Source organism: Schistocerca serialis, chromosome 5 (assembly GCF_023864345.2).
Source record: "Schistocerca serialis cubense isolate TAMUIC-IGC-003099 chromosome 5, iqSchSeri2.2, whole genome shotgun sequence".
Taxonomy (NCBI): Eukaryota; Metazoa; Arthropoda; class Insecta; order Orthoptera; family Acrididae; genus Schistocerca; species Schistocerca serialis.
In genome coordinates, this window is record NC_064642.1 from 605,120,409 (window position 1) to 605,142,572 (window position 22,164).

General features: G+C 42.6%; 1 protein-coding gene across 2 annotated transcripts; it reads left to right on the top strand.

The window, feature by feature from the left end:
• The first annotated feature begins 29 nt into the window (after positions 1-29).
• LOC126481591 (uncharacterized) lies at positions 30-17,110 on the top strand. Of its 2 annotated transcripts, none has more exons than XM_050105451.1 (2): positions 30-178; positions 16,707-17,110. In XM_050105451.1, the coding sequence occupies exons 1-2, from the start codon at positions 164-166 to the stop codon at positions 16,926-16,928; spliced, it is 237 nt and encodes a 78-aa protein (XP_049961408.1). In that variant the 5' UTR covers positions 30-163; the 3' UTR covers positions 16,929-17,110. The 2 variants fall into 2 exon arrangements, with proteins under 2 accessions (XP_049961408.1, XP_049961409.1); XM_050105452.1 differs by lacking the exon at positions 30-178 and adding an exon at positions 5,035-5,186.
• The last annotated feature ends 5,054 nt before the right edge of the window (positions 17,111-22,164 follow it).

Consider the following 22,164-nt stretch of genomic DNA (forward strand, 5'->3'; position numbering starts at 1 on the left):
CGTGACGATGCGGCTCCAGACACACACACCGCCCGTCTGCTGGGGCAGGGCTTCATGACGGCGTTCGTCCGCTCCCGACACTATAAAAGCCTACTGCCGGCACTCGGCGCACTAGTCGAGCGCATCCGGTTCTGCAGACTACCAGGGTATCACGAATCGCACGATGAACAAGTTTCTGGTGAGTCTCTCTTATGACCGCTGGAAAACAAATTTTGGCACCGTTTTTCATGAAGTAGACACTGCTCAGACTAGTATAGCTGACCGCTTTATTAGCATACCAAATATTGCGTAGCTACAATGTCACTTGCTCTTGAACGTCATTGAGAATTTAGTTCCTTGTACATTAAAGCGCTTCTGTCACGCAGTCACATTTAGAGGTAAAATGCTGTGTTGCGTAAATCTCTCTGATGGCCCCCAGTATGGGCTGCGTGAGCCTCAAGAATGTAGGGACAGTAGACTACGATTGATCCATTTATTTTAGGCTGGGCAAAGTCTTCTCCAATTTTGGCACAAATTATGAATGGTAATATCTACATTGAAGCTGTACCATTAAATAATGTCAGTACTTTTTACGGTCAGTGGCAACTTCTATTTCAGAATCGTACCATTACCAGAAATCTAAAGAAGAGTTCAATCGGTTCCGTCCCGTTTGATCTTCGTGGTTCCCAGATAGCAGAGTATAAAAAAAAAAAAAAAAAAAAAAAAAAAAAAAAAAAAAAAAAAAAAAGGCTCTAAGCACTATGGGACTTAACATCCGAGGTCATTAGTCCCCTAGACTTAGAACTACGTAAATCTGACTAACAGCGCGGTTCCGGACTGAATCGCCGAGAACCACTCGGTCACAGTGGCCACCAGCAGAGTATGTACACGGTCTAGTCACGTTAGAGTGACCGCGTGGCCGCTACGGTCGCAGGTTCGAATCCTGCCTCGGGCATGGATGTGTGTGACGTCCTTAGGTTAGTTAGGTTTAAGTAGTTCTAAGTTCTAGGGGACTGATGACCTTAGAAGTTAAGTCCCATAGTGCTCAGAGCCATTTGTACCATTTTGAACCACGTTAGTGTGACCACCAGTGAAAAACGTGAATAGCCACCTTTTGCATCGCGGATGGTTACAGGAAGAGTGTCTGCGAGGTTCTAGAAGGCACCGACAGGGATGTGAAACCACGGCCAGCTGCGCTAGGTTTCTCGGTTGTGAGGGCACACGGCGCGAACAACTCGATCGAGATGGTGCAACATATTTTCGATTGTTTTTAAAGACGGAAGCCTGGAACTCGTCGAACCACGTACGTACACTGCATGGAGGTGTGGCTAATGTCCCCAAGTACAGATGTACACTTGTGTTCAACCATTGTGCCTTGCAGAATGACGAGGTCGCCCATGGAATGCCACGAAAACATTTTCCAGACCATAACGCTCATTCCCATGGCCGGGATTTTTCTGACGGTTGTTGCACCGTGTACATGACGAAGGTCATCTGTCCAGTGGACAATAAAACATGACTTCTAGTTGCAGTTCAAAAATGGTTCAAATGGCTCTGAGCACTATGGGAATTAACATCTGAGGTCATCAGTCCCCTAGAATTTAGAACCACTTAAACCTAACTATGGACAACACACACATCCATGTCCGAGGCAGGATTCGAACCTGCGGCCGTAGCGGTCACGCGGTTCCAGACTGACGCACCTAGAACCGCACGGCCACACCAGCCGGCTCTAGTTGCAGTACTGGCACGTAAATTTCAGCTTAACATCTGAGGTCATCAGTCCCCTAGAATTTAGAACCACTTAAACCTAACTATGGACAACACACACATCCATGTCCGAGGCAGGATTCGAACCTGCTACCGTAGCGGTTGCATGGGTATATGAACCAGGCGCCTGCTTGGGAAACGCACACGCCGCAACGTTCGCTGGACGGTCATTGACCCACCGGAGTGGCCGAGCGGTTCTAGGCGCTACAGTCTGGATCCGCGAGACCGCTACGGTCGCAGGTTCGAGTCCTGCTTCGGGCTTGTATGTGTGTGATGTCCTTAGGTTAGTTAGGTTTAAGTAGTTCTAAGTTCTAGGTGACTGATGACCTGAAGTTAAGTCCCATAGTGCTCAGAACCATTTGAACCATTTGAACGGTCGTTGAGGAGGCATTGTTGCTGTCCCCTTGGTTCAAATCAGAGCGGTCAGTTGCTCAACTGTTACACGCCTATTCGCCCGTATACATCTTCGCAGCTGTCGTTCACCCCGATCATCTATAGTTCGTAGTGCACCATAGTTGCTTCGACGCCGGTTTTGCAGAGCGCCATTTTACCATCGAAAGCATTCTTAAACCATGGCGGCACTTGAATACTTTACATACTTAGCCTTTTCGGAAATGCTTCCACCCCTGGCCGGAAAGCCACTGACCATGTCTTGTTGGACGTCAAATAACTCGCTGCCTTTTCCGCATTACAACAGCGTCTGTGCTGTTTTCCGCGTCCCCGCTCACATACTTTATATATACCCCACTGATAATGCTCTACCTATTGATTTTGAGTGATCATTGCACACCTGAAGTCGAACATAGCCGGTGATCACATTAACGCGACTGCACCGCGGAGTGGAAGTCATGCTTCGCTTTCTGAACTGCATAAATATATTCTCATACCCTTCTCTGGGTTCATTACTGGCTCCATAAATTACTTACTGAACATCGGTCTTTGACATTTTGAGCTGATTAAGTAGCCCAGCACTTCTCTTTGGAAGTATATCTACTGTCAGGTATAGGCAAAACTATGGAATGTAGTTTAAGAATAAGGTGTCGACAGTATACCAGCTACGAAATTGACCAGTTATCGAAACTGGCTTCGATTGTAGACTAGGACCTATTTTAGATATAGCATAATAAGGAAATCAACCCAAATGTATAGTCGCAAGGCCTTATTTTAAAATACGTGCAAATCTCAATAATCATGACTAAAGTAGGGAACTGAACAAATACTTTTATACACAGCGCATCAACCACATGCTTTGTCGTCATATTGCAAGGCATTCGCCAGTCTTTCCATTATGATTCTTTCGAATGAGTGAGTGAAGGATTTCTGCTCCCCGCATTGGGTGATTTCCGTTTTCATATCACCCTAAATAAAGTCTGGTAAACTACAAAATACACGATCGTGTGATAACTACATTCAAATAAACACTTTACGCTTCCATTTTCAAGTGGTGCAGAAGATTTCTAACGTCTACACAAGTTCACAAAAGGCAGGAGGGTAGTACTGTATTTAATAATCAGTGCACGTTAACACGTTCACGCCGGCGCTGAGAATTATGTTTCTCGATCCGGGGTGACACACGTGTTCAACCTCTCCCTCATCTGGCGGAGATGCTTTCCCTGCTTCCCGCTGCGGGCGATGGTAGTGTTCGCACGTATTCGGCTAGTATTTTAATATACGGACCTTTTATTTTGAAAATGGCCTGTGTCCATTATTTTAAAGCAACAAGGCATCACATAAAATAATTTTACACTTATTGTCTGACATCTCAATTGTTCAGAAACCTCTCTCGCTGAAGGGCCACAAAATATACTATTCACTGATATTATATGTCCCTGGCTGTTAGGTAAACACATCATGCCTACATGTATTACTGGTAGCATAATACTGGAAGAGTCGATCGTGAGCTACCGGTTGAACACGCCGGCTTGAATCGTTAAAGAAGAGCATAGTTAGCATTTACACGTGCGAGTGGCATGCATACATTCTATTAACAAGATAATTTTAATTGGAAGTGTAATGTGTACTGCCCTGGAAATCAGAAGGAGACAATGTCCACTAGAGCAAAGCTAGTTCTTATCACGTTGGAAAGGAGAAAGTAGGCTGCAAAAAGTAAAAGGTAGAAAGGTGGCAACCATAGACATTTCCCTGAAATACTGCTTCAAACAATTAAGGAATTTCCAGTCGTCAAATATGCATTCTGATTGCTATGAAAATAATTACTGTCACTAGGGAAACACCAAATTCCTAGTTTTCTCACTATTCTACCATGAACTGGTTAATCTACTGATTTTCCTAGAACACTTCAAATTCTTAAATTTAAATAAATGGCAATATTTTAGTTTTGAATGTGAAAACATGCGTAACCTTAACAGAAAAGTCAGCCACGTCACTTAGTGCACTGATCCATTGTTCTGTAAGTTTGTAGGATGACCTTTAATGTTTAATCTAAAATGTAACGATCGTAAGACAAACATATTTGGAAAAACTGGCCCCCTTAATAACATAGGCATTTCCTTATCGTTATTTGCCCATAGTAGACATTGCAACGTACGTGTCATAGCTCTAGAAAACTTGTCATTGTCTACACAGAAAGTGAGAAAAAATTAGAACTACATGCAGTTCCCAATGGCTGATTTTATTGACATTAGTGAAGCTACACTGAAAAATATCAGAGCAAATGAGGTATGGGATACCTCTGATACTGGACATTTTCCAGTTCTTTATAACTGTGAAGAATATAGGTACGTAGCCCCATTACAACCAAAGCAATATTTAGGTGTCTTTCGAATTTATCTTTCAGCGATAGGGAGCCACAACTCTTCTTACTACAATGTCATCAGCGCGTAGACTGCTCTCTACACTAAGCGTTTACACAACACTCAAACTATGCAGAGATGAGCCTTGAATACGTGCAAACCTAGAAGACGCCTGAAATTATTCTTCTTTATCAGTTAATGAAGCGATAGTAATTTACTCTCTACTTCAGCAGAGATCATGGTAAACTTCTGACAATACATGTAGACACACTGGGAATATCTAATACACGTTAGCAACGGCGTTATTCAGAACTTAGAGGAACGAACACTGGACGAATGTGTTTCAATGAGTGATACCAGTTATTTGGCTGTTAGAGTCTTGATTACCAAGTACGACTTCACACGCAGCTGTTAAGGTGGAGTCAGTGACCGGCGGTGACTCCCTGGCAGATGGGAGTTTTTCGCACAGTGTTTGCACAGCTGCCGGCGCTGGTGGGGAAGGCGTGACCGTGTCCAGAGGCCGGTTTGGGCAACGCCTTCGTGAGACCGGTCACGGCCGCCGGGAGGCGTCTCCGGGAAGACGCCGTGTCCCGTATTTATTACACCGGACCTCTATATAAGAGCCACCACCGCTCTACGCTCTGCAGGTCTGAAGACAAATCGAACAGAATGAACAAGTTCTTGGTGAGTAGTTGCGCTGGGCGGAAATTCCATTTTGGGATTACATACATGTCCGCATTTGTTACCAGTTTCTGGTAGTTGTTGTGCCACATTGTCAGGGGTTGTGGTTGTTCCCGGAGTAGCCAAATTATATGACACATCTGTGTCTCTGTGGAAATGCTCGCCACTGAGACCTCTATCCGTAACAGTCTTCAGTGATTCACAATTGTACCGTGTGGTGGAATCATATTTAGCAAGTTCGATCAATGCTGACACAAAAATTTTTCTCTTGCGGTGTATCGGCAACGTGGGAGAAGTAGGCAGTGGTGTTGTCTAGGTCATCGGATTTGGCAACAATTTCGAGAGTAAAATTGTAAACTCCGCAATGTCTCATGGACTGAGAACATCTGAGACCGCTGATGTCACCGTCTGTTGGACTGGAACGTTAAGCTGGGAGATTACCGCAAGTTTTAAGCTTCTCCCTTCGTTTTCATTAACAGAGTGGAAGAGACCCTACACAGTTAAATATCCGAGCAGAATACTAGTGTCAGTTGCAGAAGTTCTAGGTTGCAGCGGACAATTATCGTACTTCACATATAATCTTATTACAGAACTTTTATCAGGTCACAAAAGCGCCTATCGTAAAGAATGTAGAAGATATGTTTTGCGAAGGGGGCGTTTTATGATTTCAGACATATAATTTCTGCAGATTCTTATACGATACTTGATTTACTGAAGTATTATCTTAGTCATTAGCGAATAATACTTTTGCTGAGAGCCTCTATGGATTTAACTTTTCTAATCTCTTATTTACCATAGTGCAAATCTCCACTTTGGAAATCTCCCTGTCTTTCAATTAATTTCCGTTCCGTAGTTCGTGTGCTTTCAGACAGACTTTTTTCACTTCTAGAAGCATGTGGTACACTGTCACATTTCTAGCTTTAACTAAAAACCTCTTTATATGTGCCTATGTTCCCTCTCTTCTAGATATTCCGAACGTCGTCGTTAAGACAGTCAGTAATGGATAGAACTCTGGAATCTTTGACTACTTTGATGCTTTCAGACACTATATGTATAGAGTGGTCAGAATGAGTATGGGAAGCATGTAAGGATGTTACAGGCTAGGATGTGTTGAAAATAACTGTTAAGAAAAATTAGAAACATTTGTGACGTTTCCGAGTTAATTATCATTGTAATTAGCCAATCTGGCCGTTGCGTACGCCATTTCAGCAGCCGAACTAGAGACGTTGCCACCAAACGTGTTCGTTTGGTTTCCTGAAACCGAACAAGAGAGCGATACAAATATTGGACATGGATCGGTAGTAAGGATCGAGTTCGAACGAAAGGATTAGCACTCTCGTGCGCCATCATCTACGCGACGGGAAAAAACTAACATCAATCGTGTCTCACGGGCAACTTGAATTTGCGCGCTACGGCCCCATTGGCTAAATTCAGTGTTAATTAACTAGGATAGGAAACAACGCAATGTGTCAAACATTTTCTTAACAACCTGCAACGTCTTAAAAGCTTTCCACACTGCTTCTGTCCACACTATACACTAATCAGCCAGATAATTATGACCATCTATGTAATAGCCAGTGTGGCCACCTTTGCGCGGATAACAGCGGCGATGAGTCGTGGTATGTAAGCAATGAGGTCTTGGTACGTCGCTGGAGGGACTTGGAACTACATTTACACATACGAGTCACCTGAATGCAGTAAATTCCTGGAAGGGGGCGATGAGTTCTGACGCCACGTTCAGTCACATTCCAGATGTGTTCGATCGGGTTCTGATCTGGCGATTCGGGAGACCCTCACATCAGTTGGAACTGGCCACTGCGTTACTCGAACCACTCCATCACACTCCGAGCGTTATGACATGGCGCATTATCTTACTGAATAATGCCACTGCAACTGGGAAACATGATCGTCATGAAGGGGTGTACGTGATCTGCAACCAGTTAGGGTACTCCTTGGGCTTCATGGTGCCTTGCACCAGCTCCATTGGATCCATGGGTGCCCACGCGAATGTTCCACAGAGCGTGATGGAGTCACCGTCAGCTTGACTCCGTCACGCAGTAGAGGTCTCAAGGAGTTCTTCCCCTGGAAGACGACGGATTTTCCCCCTCCAGCAGCTTGTTGGAGAAGGAATCGGGATCCATCAGACCATAAAATGCTCTGTCACAACATCAACGTCCAGTGCGAATGGTCATTTGTCCATGTCAGTCGCAGTAGCCGATGTAGTGCTGTTAACATTGGCACATGCATCAGTCACCGACTGTGGAGGCCCATCGTTAGGAGTGTTCAGACACACCTGTACTCTGCCCACCATTAAAGTCTGATATTGGATCCGCCACAATTCGCCGTCTGTCCTGTTTTACCAGTCTGCCCAGTCTACGACGTCCATCTGTAATCAGGGGTGACGCCCAACCCCTTGACGTCTGGATGTGGTTTCACCTTGGTTTCGCCACTTGTTGAAGACACTGACCACAGCACTCTTCAAACACCGGATAAGTCATGAAGTTTTCGAAATGCTAGTTCTAGCCTCCAGGCCATCTCAGTATGCCCTCGGTCAAACTTGATAGATAGCACACCTTCCCCATTCTACACACGGGCAGCACGCTCACTGATACTACAGGCATCGAGCGTGTGTCTGAATAGTAGTCATTCCCGCCAGGTGCGCTGCTGTTGCCTGGATGGGTTCATGTCAATAGTAGGTCGGGGTTATAATGTTCTGGCAGATCAGCATATAGAGTGTCCCAAAAAAGCACCGACAACATTCAGGGCAGATCAGCATATAGAGTGTCCCAGAAAAAGCACCGACAACCTTCAGGGACATCTTCCTTACATCAAAACAAGAAAAAAATGTCTAGCAAACAAGGGTTCTAAAATGCATAACTTAAGAGGTACGAGCACTTGTTCATCTTCGATACTATAAAACAGATCTCTTCTTCTGCTATGCTTCGCTTACCGAATTTGGGCGGAGGTGGTGTGGACCAAAAGACCAAATGTCGAGTTAACATGGGGTCTCGGTCACGTAAACTGACATAATGCCGGAAAAGCAGTGTGCTGACCTCATGCCCCTCCACATCCGCATGCAGTGAAGCCTGTGGACTAAGGATGACACGTCAGCCAGTGGGTGCCGCTGGACCTTTATGGCCTGTTCGGGCGGAGTTTAGAGTTTAGTTTTAAACATAGGGCCTACAAATGCATACTTTAAGAGCTGTGAGGACTTGTTCATGTTCGCTATGTGAAACACATCTCCTCTAAGGTATGCAGTTGAGCCCATGTTGACTATTTTTTCGTGTTTTTGTCGAAGGTCAAACGGTTTAAACGGCTCTGATCACTATGGGACTTAACTTCTGAGGTCATCAGTCCCCTAGAACTTAGAACTACTTAAACCTAACTAACCTAAGGACATCACACACATCCATGACCGAGGCAGGATTCGAACCTGCACCGTAGCGGTCGCTCGGCTCCGAACTGTAGCGCCTAGAACCGCAAGGCCACTCCGGCTGTCGAATGTCCCTGTCCCAAAAGCATGTCGGTGTTTCTTTCCGAGCACACTATATACACTATTTACCACAGCAAACTGCATGATTTTCAATAAGGAAAGTGTGTCTGCCAGCGGAGAATGATATTTTAGAAGCGAATAAGGAACTTGCTGGGCCTATCCCCTTCCTTACGGAGCATTTGACTGTATTACAGACGCAACACTAGGCGGAAGATCGCTTCAAAGTGCCTGCCGCTACCTCTCAGAAGCATAACCAATACATATGGATGCCTAGCGTCACTGGAAACCGTTTGTGAATAATTTGTCTCTAGCAAACCTTGTTCCCCATAACATGACCGATCACCCCCAGACATTTAATGCAAAAACTTTGAAACACCTTGTATAATTTTTTTTAATGGCATTGTTCCCAGTTTGTACTTAATTTCTAAGAATAAAAATTATTTCTCACTTCATCCATTGTCTTCCCTAGACGCCAAGTCCCATACTCCTTTTTAGATGATGAAGCGGTTCTGTTATACACAGTATCCCAGAGCAATATTGTTTTAATAATTAATTGTGTCAACCACTTAGGAAGAGCCTTAACTTTATTGTATTTCATCATCGGTCAGTGTATTTTAATTTCTTTTTTTAATCGTTATTAATCCTTAAATTTATATTCCTCGGCCGTTTAAAGAGAATTATGTTGAATTGCTGTTATGTCTCCTGTTATACAACCGTTCTGACGCTATGCCAAATGTCTTGCGTAGGATTTTATGGATCAGAAAGAACTTCAGCATTTCACTGGTTTTCGATGTACTGTTACAACGATCTGAACGGTTCACTAGATCGTTCCTTTTTCTTAGTCAGCTGTTTCTTTCAGAATGTCATACCTTAGTACAGCTTCTCTGAGGTGCATTTTGATGTTACAATCCTCTCTTCAGACGACTTTACGTTCGGCCGTTCAGTCGACTTTGTGTTCGGTTAATAGTGGTTACACAAATGCTTCTGTGCAGTTTCCACCCTAACGTCTTTCTTCCATGAAAATGATTTTAATCTTTATGTATTAAACTTCATGTTACAATATACAACGCGTATCAACTATCGTACCATCTTTTCATCAATCTGACAGTTTTTCTCGCAAGTTAAACTGGCCGATCCTGCGATGTTTCAAGAAAAACGAATTCCTCTCATTTTCCATACCGTAATTGAATGTTTGTGGCTCATTTGCGCTTATATCGAGTAGGTAGCGCGCTGGTGAAGACACTGGTTACTAATTTGGTGGAGCGGGGCAGAAATCCTCGATTGGTCATCCAGATAGAGGCGAATGATTGGATGGTTCCTTCTGAACGTTTGTCCAATCGGAACTTGTCGACCGTCTTTAATAATGCCGTCGGCGGTGAGACTTCAAGCACCAATCTTTCGTTTCGTGTTCATAAGGATTTTATCAAATTTTATACGATTTTCAGATAGTGTGGACCTCCAAAAGTCTGAGTGGGAATCATTTCCCTGTTATCTGTTCACCTATCTAATGGGTAAAAAACCTATTTTAGTTCATATACACTGACAGAGAGAAATCGCAAGGCGGCATTACCAATCAGGTGCCGGCCGCTGTGGCCGAGTGGTTACAGGCCCCTCAGTCGGGAACCGCACTGCTGCTACGATCGCAGGTTCGAATCCTGCCTCGAGCATCGATGTGTGTAATGTCCGTAGGTTAGTTAGGATTAAGCAGTTCTGGGTCTAGGGGACTAATGACCTCAGATGTCGTCTCACAGTGCTTAGAGCCATCTGAACCATTTGAAACAATCAGGTGACTGAGTTTGAACCAGGTCGTGTAATCTGGTTACGTGAAGATGGATGTTACTTTCGCAATATTGCAGAAAAACTTGGAAGTAATGTACCCAATGTACATAACTGCTGGCAGCGGTGGTCACGGGAAGGGATGGTAGACCGAAATTGGCTTCCAGATGACCACGTGGCACTACCGAGAGGGAAGGCAATCATGTTCGGCGTATAGCTGTGGCGCATCGTTCTGCGTCTTCCACAGCAATTCGAACAGCAGTTGGCACCATTGAGACAAAACGAACTCCGAGCCAGGCGCCCTGTAGCGTGCTTTCCTCTGACCATAAACCACCATCATATTGGACTTCAGTTGTGTAAGCGAGAGCCGATTGGAGGGCGGGGTGGAGGTCTGTTGTGTTTTCTGACGAAAGCTGGTTCTGCCACGGTGCTAGTGGTGCTCATGTGTTGGATAGAAGTAGGCCAGTTGAGGCCTGCAATTAAACTGTTTGCATGCTAAAGACACTAAATTTACACCTGGAGTAATTGTCTAGGATGCGGTTTTGTATGTCAGCAGGAGCACTCTCGTGGCTATCCCACGCACGCAAACTGCAAATTTATACGTCAGTCTGGTGATTAAAGCTGTTACGCTGACACTCATGAACAGCTCACCAGGGGGTTCTTTCCAACAGGATAACGCTCCACCATATATATCTGTTGTTACCCAAGATGCTCTACTGTGTGTCGACATGTTGCCTTCGCCTGCTCGATCACCAGATCCGTCTCCCGTCGAGCACATGTGTTACATCGGCGGGCGACGACTCCAGCGTCATCCATAAACAACATTACCCGTCCCTGTAACGACCGACCAAGTGCAGCAGGCATGGAACTCCGTCCACAGACTGACATCTGGCACCTGTACGACAGAATACATGAACGTTTGCATGCTTGCATTAATATTGTTGATGTACCAGCATTTCATATTTGCAGTGGCTTGTTTTGCGCTTACATTAATCCGTGATCTGATAATATTAAATCACTTGAACATGTTACCTAGACAAACACATTCCCGAAATTTCAATCCTCTTTGGCGTTCCATTTTTTTCTGTTAGTGTGTTTTTCTTTTCACTTCCACAATTTCCTTGTTTTATTCAACCTCCGAACCTTGCCCCTTTTGGCAGTCTTCTTATGATACATCAGTAGTTCGAGACGGCATGTGGAATAAAAGTACGTGTGTTTTCCAGAGACACTAGAACTTTTCTTTTCCAGAGACGCTAGAACATTCCAAGGAATGTCTTTTGAAGATTTCAGTCCATAGAGCAAACTTTCTGAATGAGAATATGTTACTAGCATATGGCGTAATTTCTGATGGTTATTACTCTTTGTATGTGTAATAAACATTGAGGTCACTGGGATATGGATAATCATACATTTTAACAAGAGCCGATGTAGCGTGTAACGAACGGCTTATGCTAAACGAAACAGTCACACACACACACACAAAGAACGACGGTATTGAGGCACTGTTTCTTACCATTTTGCTGTATGTGTACCGAGTGCCATAACATCGGTTCTGGTATTACCTTATCTGTTACACACTACAGCAGCCTGAGCTATATCTCTTACGTTTACTTCTTCTTGCTTACATAAAACCCGTCAATTTATAAGGAGAATCTACGATTATATTTGATCAGCGTTCTTTATAACGGCTAATGAGGTTGAAAATGTTTAGAAGGGAAGTGTCATTAGGATAAAAACATGCAGCCTTTGCGGGGAACATATTTTGTCTCAAACACTGACAAGGAACGGTTTTCTTACGCCCCTGTATACACATGCCACTGGAGTTATTATATGAAAATGCGGGTTTTCTCTTCGAACTTCATTTATTTCATCTCACTGGGTGACCAGCTAAGAGGCTGCGTTGTCCTGACCCAACATTTCAACGTGTTTCCTACTCGTCATCTTCTTTGCCTGAATATTGCAAGTAGTAAACTTGTCAAGAAATTTTACTTCAAAATGATGTTTTCAATAGGCTGATAGTACGAGGAAATTACATACTTTTATCGAGGTGGACTTTCACACTAATACCCCTAAAATATACCCTTTACCACAGTTTTTGCTATAGTTCCGATGACCTGTTTCAGCCAGTATACGCCAGATTCAGACCTAAAAACTCATCACAGCAACTGTGCGCATCGTCAACAGTTGCTGCGACTAGTTTTCAGGTCTGAATCTGGCGTATACTGGCTGAAACCGGTCATCGGAACTATAGTAAAAATCATGACCTAAACTGTGTTATTCAGTTAATTAGAACATACAGACCACTTTGGTGTCTGCACGACAACGTAAAGCTGTTCTTCGTTTAATTTTTCGGTTTTTGATTCTTTCTGCTGTCATCATGTAAGCTACTGTGATATAATTTCTTGCTCTGAGCCTTATTATGAAGGGTGTTTCGGAATTCCTGTTGTAGGTTTCTAGGGACTGTTCAGAGGATTTAGTAGATAATATTTTGATAAGAATCCAATATCCGGAATTACATCGTATCCGTATAAAATACGTTTGAAGACCGAGCGTGGTGGTGCAGTGATTTAGCACATTGGAGTCGCATTCGGGAGGACGACGGTTCCATCCCGCGTCCGGAAATCTTGCTTTAGGTTTTCCGTGATTTCCCTAAATCGCTCAAGGCAAATGCCGGGATGGTTCCTTCGAAAGGACACTGCCGACTTCCTTCCCTAATCCTATGAGACTGATGACCTCACCCAAATAACCCAACCCAACCCCTAAGTTAGAAGATCGGAACACGCTCAAAATTCCCGCTTCATGGTACGCACACAAACTGAGAAATATGCCGCCATCGTCAGTATCTGTAGTAATTATCATAGCACATACCATTTTCGTCCGGTTACAACAGCTGTGAGCCACTGGTACGAGGGTTGACTGCGGCGATCCACGGAAGCACCGCACCCTCGACTTCGAAGAGGACGTGCTTCGTCATGTAGATGGGAACAAACGACCCGTATTCTAATCGTCGCCCATACCATGGGCTCCTGTAGAGCACGCAGATTACAGCTCATTGTCTCTCTTTTGTGCGTATCGTGTACCGGCAGATTTGGAAGTGATCCGTTCTTCAAAATTATTTTACATCCGAAATATACAATTCAGGACGTGGGTCCTTATCAAAATTTTGTCTACCTTGTTCCTTCCACATCCTCTAGAAGCCAGTAACAGTAACCTTCAGACTCCTTATATATTACTGTAGATAATTTTTCAAGCAATCGATAAATGTGGCCTTCCCAAAAGTTGCAAAATTCTTCTTCTCCTTTAGTTTGAGGAGTAGGCTTATGGCCTGATCCGTCATCACAAAGGCACCTGTGTCTCTTTTTTCTTTACGCCTATAGTTGATTAGAAGTCTAACTACTCTTCCTTCCCTCATTCTTTCAATATGCTTCTTCCATTTTCATGCAAAATATATTTAATTATAACTTCATTTGAGAACGCTTCATTTGATCTCTGACAGCACATCCGTTTACTTTCCTTAAAAATTTCATTTCACCTGAATGTATCCTTCTTAGTTATTTCTTAACTTCCGTATGTGAGAATAAGTGCTGAAATTATTTTGTGGAAATTTGTCTGTGTGTCTTGCCTGATTTTATTGTCTAATATTCTGCGTGTATTGGTGTATTGCCACATATCACTCGAAACTTGTTGATCTTCTACGTAACTTACCTATATTACAGCCTAATAACCGAAGTGAGATACCTTACTCACCTGATTTTTCCATTTAGCACATTTTATAACGAACTGGGTATTTTCCTTTATACGCCATGTCTCTGCTCTGCTTTCATGTCATTTTCCCTCTTTTGTAAAATCATCTGGCCACCAGCAAAAAAAAAAAAAAAAAATAAATAAATAAAATAAAATAAAATAAAACCAGTGTCGTAATATATGTGTTAAATAAAGTAGGTGAGAGACTGCAACCTAGTCGTACTCCCCTGTTAATTGATACAGGCCTTATTCTCTCTTTGCCTCTATTGATTGCTATTTTGTTATTTAAATACAACTTTTTATCACCTGTGTTAAATGTTTAGGATAACCTGGACTTTCCATTATATTTCGCAGCATATACCTATTCACTCTATCGAAGGTTTTTCTATAGCCTATAAATGCAGTCATTACGTTCGCGTCTCTTTCCAATTTTCTATCGTAATGTTGTCACTGCATGATCGTCTTTTCTAAGACGATTTTGTTCCTCCAGTAAGAGGGTGTCAACTGTTCTTTCCTGTCTAGTATTAATTATTTGTGCTTATAATTTAGAGTCAGGGATCAAAAGACTAATTCCTTAGTAATTTTCACAAGCATTTCTAGTTCATTTCTTTATAGAGCGATATTAGTTCCGCCGCTCCCCTGGAATCAGGTATCATCTTCCATTTCCAAAATTCATTTATTAAATTGAACAACCTCAATTCCAACATTAATCCTCCACGTTCCGTAAGTTCTTCATTAATATTATCGGATTCTGCTGTTTTCTTTTCTTCATCTGCTTTGATGCTTCTTGCAAAACTGTCGCATTAAACTGGGAAGCGAGGAAAGAGGAACAAGAATACAACTATGGTACAGAAGGAAAGCACCAATCAAGAACACAATTACGTACTAATTTTAAATTATTATCTACTAGCATCTTCTCCATTTACAACATTGCCTTTGTTTTGCAAGAAATTTTACTTATATAGTGAAGGCAATATATTTCCCTATCACTCACACGGAAGTTTACTGCATGTGCTTAACGAAGCAATTCGTGGAAAGAGTAAACAGAACAAGCCAGATTAGAATGTCATACAGGATGGTCCTCTTAAAAATTTCAGCGCAAATAACTCTAGAACAACAGTCGACATTAAGAAACGACTTTCACGGGTATGGATATAAGTCAGGGGCTCATGGAAGTAAATATTCTGAGACGTTCTAAAAACGTAAGCAGATATTATATTCAAAGCAAACTCTTTTTTATTTTATTTTACTTTTTTAAAGTGGGCACCCCGTATTACTTCGTACGCAATAATCAACATGAAATTTCAAAAAAAAAAAAAAAAAAAAGAAAGAAAGAAAGAAAGAAAGAAAGAAAGAAAGAAAATCGGCATTGGTTGCATCACAATACTTAATTTGCATCTGGAGAAACTGCAAAGTGAAGTTGACTCATGAAATAAACGAAACTCGCCGCTATTGCACATCTCGAGATGCATGCATGAACTCCACACTGCTGTGTGATTGACATACTACGGTGCAACAAACGTTTTACTTATTGGTATTAACACTGTTGTGAAGTGTACTGGAAACAATACGGACGTCCAGACACACGTCTACGTAAAAGTAACATTTAACCCTTTTTTAGATCCTTGGTCACCCATTAATCATGTATACTGTGGCCGGTGATATGTCCATTCTAGTACGAACGAGTAAACCCTTTCCTTATTTTTCATTGTGGTGACTGAACATCTGTATAGTGTCCAGTACACTTAATACCAGTGCACCGAGCGAGGTGGCGCAGTGGCTAGCACACTGGACTCGCATTCGGGAGGACGACGGTTCAATCCCGTCTCCGGCCATACTGATTTAGGTTTTCCGTGATTTCCCTAAATCGCTTCAGGCAAATGCCGAGATGGATCCTTTGAAAGGGCACGACCGATTTCCTTCCCCATCCTTCCCTAACCCGAGCTTGCGCTCCGTCTCTAATGACCTTGTTGTCGACGGGACGTTAAACACTAATCTCCTACTCATACTTAATACCAGTGCAAACACCAATAAGCACAGAATTTGTTGCATCGTAGAACGTCAATCACATTGAGATTACGAGCAACGCTGGCATCTCATGCTGCACAACAGCGGCGCGTTTCGTTTATTTCAAGCGTCGTCTTCACTTTGCAATTTAGCGAGATGTAGTTGACGTATTGCAATGCAAGCAAAATCATTCTTTTGGTGATTTTTCGTGTTATTGATAGTGTAAGAAATGATATGGGGTGTCTGTTAAAAAACATTAATTGGCGTTGAAAATAATATTTGATTACATGTTAGCATGTCTCATAGCCTTTACTTTCTTGACCCTCTGCCATAGATTCATACCTGTCGACGTCGGTTTTCGATTTCTATAGTTGTTCCAAAGATATTAGCGCCGAAACGTTTAAGTGGGCAGCCTTCTACATCAGGTTATTATAAATTGATGTTAATGTGTTCAATATGCTGCAATGATTTGTCTATCAACTGCATCTCTTGGTGCCACACAGGTGATGTTCGCCATGGTGCTGGTGGTGGCGCTGTGTGTGTCACCACTGTGGGCCAGTGCTGAGGCAGACCACCATAGTGGCGGCCACCAAGGGGGCTACCACCAAGGGGGCTCCCACCAAGGGGGCTACCACCAGGGACAGCACCACGGTGGGGGAAGCAGCCACCACGACTCGCACCACGGCGGCGGCGGCCATGACTCGCACCACGGCCACCACGGCTGAAGCGCCGAGGCCGGCGGGTCCCCAGCTGGCTTCCACCGCTCCAGTTCCACACATAACAAATAAAATCCACATGTAGCTGCTAGTAAAATATTTTATGGAAAAAATCTAAATTATAGAGTGTCTTAAGACGTGACTGTCATCTGTATGAAATGCTCAATAAAATATAGTTTCTCGTGTGGTGACATCTTGTTTCAATTTCGTACTCGTCAAAGACTACCATATTTTCAATGTTAATATTTTAAGACTGTTTATATGTTCGTAAATGTTATGAATGAGGGGGAAGTATGGGCTTCAAGGAATAAGGGTGACCCGGCTGAGTCATGCAATTTGACTCTTAGTCTGATCACGAAGTGTGGCCATTAATAGCACGCGTTGATCACGTATGATGACGTGGGGATCAATGAACTATACTTGACGGGATGTATTTGGAACATCTTACGTGATTAGAAAGTTAGTAGACAGGAATACAATTAAATACTTAGCTTTAATCCAGCATCAGCGGTTAACTTCGATCTTGACTTTGTACAATAATATTTACAAGTGCAGTTATACAATGAAGTGTGAATACTTCTTTACACTTCTGATTGCTTCACACATATAGATCAATTGTCAATGCATAAACTGTATGTGGCGCCTGGCTAGGTCGTATCTACTGACTTAGCTGAAGGCTATGCTATCTAGCGTTTCTGCAAATGAGATCTCTGAAGCTATATCAAGTGAACCTATTAAAGTCGGCTGTAGAACTGGCCAGAGCGCTAGCTTGTCTCGTTAAGACCAACCGAGTGGCGGCGCTCGGTCTGCTAGCGTAGACAGTGGCGACTCGCGGGTCCTATGTGTACCGACGAACCGCGGCCGAATTGAAACCTACAACCTAGCCAGTGTAGCGACTTGCGGTGACAACACAGTAAGCAGTAGATGAATTTTGCTATTTGGGCAGCAAAATGACTGGGGATGGTCGAAGTAGAGAGGATATAAAATGTAGACTGGCTATGACAAGGAAAGCGTTCCTGAAAAAGAGAAATTTGTTAACATCGAGTATAGATTTAAGTTTCAGGAAGTCTGTTCTGAAAGTATTTGTACGGAGTGTAGACATGTACGGGTGTGAAACGTGGACGATATACAGTTTAGCCAAGAAGACAGTAGAAACTTTTGAAATGTGGTGCTACAGAAGAATGCTGAAGATATATGGGTACCACGTAACTAATGAGGAGGTACTGAGTAGAACTGGGAGAAGAGGAGTTTGTGGCACAATTTGACTAGAAGACCCTTCTTGGATGGTAGGACAAGTTCTAAGGCATCAAGGAATCACCAATTCAGTATTGGAGGGAAGCGTGGAGGGTAAAAATTGTAGAGGGAGACCAAGAGATGAATACATTAAGCAGATTCAGACGGATGTAGGTTGCAGTAGTAACTCAGAGATGAAGAGCCTTTCGCATGATAGAGCAGCATGGAGAGATGGGTGAAACCAGGCTTTGGACTGAAGACCGCAACTACAAAACAACATATGTTTTTCTTGTATTTCTCTATGTTTCTATGATCATAAACTGTACACATTGAATTTCGATTGCCCGCATCTCGTGGTCGTGCGGTAGCGTTCTCGCTTCCCACGCCCGGGTTCCCGGGTTCGATTCCCGGCGGGGTCAAGAATTTTCTCTGCCTCGTGATGGCTGGGTGTTGTCTGCTGTCCTTAGGTTAGTTAGGTTTAAGTAGTTCTAAGTTCTAGGGGACTTATGACCACAGCAGTTGAGTCCCATAGTGCTCAGAGCCATTTTTGAATTTCGATATTTTTTGGACAATGAAGCGAGTACCCATTGAAACTGACAAGCAAACATTACTACCTTTAAATAATTGTATTTTATTTGTGTTCACAGTCTCGATGAATTGTTGTACGTCATTGATTGCCCATATTTATTGCAAATTCCACAATTGCTATTTCGGCTTTAAGCTATAGAGACGTATTGTAAACAATGTAGTCATTGACCATTGACGAATATGCTGTCGTTCAAAAAGCTGTCTATAAAAAGAAAAGATGTCACTGTCATTGCTCCAGAAGATTAAATGCTGATGAAAGGCGTTTGAATGTCACTGTCATCGCATCAGAAGACGAAATACAGTTGAACGGCGTTTAACTTTCGAATTCTGTTCGCTACTATTATCTGATGTAATCTTGGTGCCACCTATTACAGTTTTTTGTTCATTTCAAGCCATAGGATATATTTAAGTCACTGAAGCGATGGCACTTGAGAGGAAAAAATTGGAGTATAGAAAATTTAAAGCAGTACACTAATAAAGCCCAGCGGATGAAATTTAAGTAAGTGACAACCTCTCTTTTGTCAATAGACATATAAGAAAAAAAAAAGATTACCAATTTTGCGTCTCCGGATAACTCTTAGTTGTTGTAGGGCATTGGTTACGTATATTCTATTGGACTGAAATATGGTTTAAAGCTGCTGCTGCGGATATTGTGAAGATGAGTTTATAAACAAAAACGACAGGAAACAATAGAAAACGTTCGACTTCGTTTTCAGATTTACAAGGACATCCTTCTAGTGAGCTCCAAGAGAATTTAAATTGTGCATCAACGACGTACACTATTTACACTTGCTATTTACATGGGAAGAACAGAGACATTAAGTTCACCACTTACCGATGAACTTTTTTATGATTACTCCAGATTGTGAAACGCAAAATGAGTTAAGCAGTGACCTCTTTTACTACTAGTAATGTTCTTAAAACTTCCCAGAACGATAAACGAAAGACTCATCTAAATATTGTAAGCAATTTCAGTAGCATGTACGAATGCTTAAGGATACTAGTGGATAGATGTGACTAAAATTATACTAAGTCATTCAGCAAAATAAATCATCTTTTATTTAAAACGGGACCTACAAGTCACAAAAGTTTTTGATTACTCTCGTACTTCTATAACTATTCCTTAGGTTCAATATAAAGTATAAACTATAAGAATTCCAGACTTCTGTGAATATACCCAAACCTTTGCGAGACAATAACTACAACGTCTTAGCTGCAAATTTGTTTTGGCCATGGACTCCCAGTGCAGCTACAGTCTCAGACACGATGAACATTTCTGAATTGGGACGTCGTTTGATGCTTGCAGTGTCTGATACCGTAATGAATTCAATCACATATGCGATATCCATATAGTAAGAGGCAATCCACCAATTATTATGTACAGATCTTTAAAGCGTGTGAAATGAGGGATTTCTTACAAATAAGAAGATAAAATGCGATTTCGGCCTTTCAGATGTCTTCACGGCACTCTTGGTTCTGTTAAAGATAAATCTGGTTTCAAACAGAGGCACTGTAGGGAATGCTATATTGATCGTATTTCTCAATTAAGATTATAAGTAGTGAACACCGGTGTCGTTCACAATTATAGACTACAGACCATCCTTGGTACAAAATGACATCCCTCAAACATGTGTCCAATCATGCCAACCTTTATCTTGACGAGACCTATAGACAAAAACGCATTTAAGCTTGAGGGTGGTCTGTTGTTTGATCGCAAGTTGTTGTTTTTAATGAAGTGACACACAGCTGTTGTGCAAGTCATGATTCTTCGATACTATTTAGCGTAGGATCTGGCGCTGTCCCTGCTATAGTGACGCTGACTGCGAAGGCTGCTGCGTCAACGAAGGCCCATTATCAAACACCGTTAGTAGCCACCTGCGTACACATAGCTTCGTCACAATCACTAACGGTCCGCTGAAGTCTTCTACCAACAGTTATCATAGTCACCTGAACGAGCTCTGTCAAAATATTATGAGACTGTCATGACACCGTAATGTACACAACTAGTAAGATTTGAACGAAGAGCTTCTGTGTGTCTGGAATATTTTGTGTAAGCATTTTGCAAACAATCCTGTAAGCAGGGCATCCACAGCTAACATAATTATACATATTGAAAGGAACACTCAGGAAAATTAAAATATACCGAGATGTCGAAATGCTGGTAAAACTGAGAGAGACATTTTCACGCTAGCTGTTTTATTTTAGCCGCTAAGAGACTGATACAACCGGTTTCGTACCATGCAGGTACAACCTGAGGTGTACTTCAGCGTAAATTCTTTTCGTAGAAAATTGTGTGAGAGTCATACTAATAACTTCGGAATTCTTAATACTAAAAAGCTGAAATCGTGGCATGCGAAATTATATCAAAAGACATGAGCCGCAATCATCAAATTACTTACAAGTTCTAATGCGCGATGCTAAATGGTTTAATGCGTGTTCTATTGTGCAATGGGGAGCACTAAATGGGCAACCAACAACGGTAGCAAAATTTAATAAAGCCAGTTGTCAACGAAAATTTACGGTCTGAGACAAATGTGAGGTATGTACAATCTGTGAACACTAAGCGCAGAGGGTCAGTTGATTGGTTGATTTGGGGGAGAGACCAAACAGCGAGGTCATCGGGCCGATCGGATTAGGGAAGTATGGGGAAGGAAATCGACCTTGCCCTTTGCAGTGTAACCACACCAGCTTTTGCCTGAAGCGATCTAGGGAAATCACTGAAAACTTTTATCGGAATGACCGGACGCTGGTTTGAACCGTCGTCCTCCCGAATGCGAGTCCATTGCGCTAAGAGCAGGAGGTGATATGGCAACTAATCCGAAGTTATAAGTGTGCATTCGGAAGAACGGTCAGGCAAATGAATGTGGATTTAGATCTACGTTCTGATGATAGAGTGTTTTCCCAGGCATTATGTAGAGGAGTAGTTTCGAGCTGTGGTGTGATGGCTAGACGAGCCTGAATTCTATACAGTTGCTTCTGTAAGTTTCACTTACTCTAAATCGACAGCAGAAGTAGCTGGCAGTCACAAATTTGGTTCCTCAACATGTCATGCCTAACTGTGTCGCCAGCATCATCCACCAAAGCTCGGACAGGTGTTAAAACTGTAATAGGTGTTTTCCCAGATTACAAATGACAAATTAGAATACTGGCCATGCTCGCATAATTTGCTGCTATGTTGTTCCACGCTTCCTGAAACGTCGCACTGAAAGAATGACAGACATGATGGTTTTCTGAGCACCACTGTGAAACTTCCCTGTTATGGGAAATAGGTGATAGAGGGATAGAAAAACAATTAAAATCGCTCAAATGAGGAAAGGCCGCGGGACCTAATGGGATACCAGTTCGATTTTACACAGAGTACGCGAAGGAACTTGCCCCCCTTCTTGCAGATGTGTACCGTAGGTCTGTATAAGAGCGTAGCGTT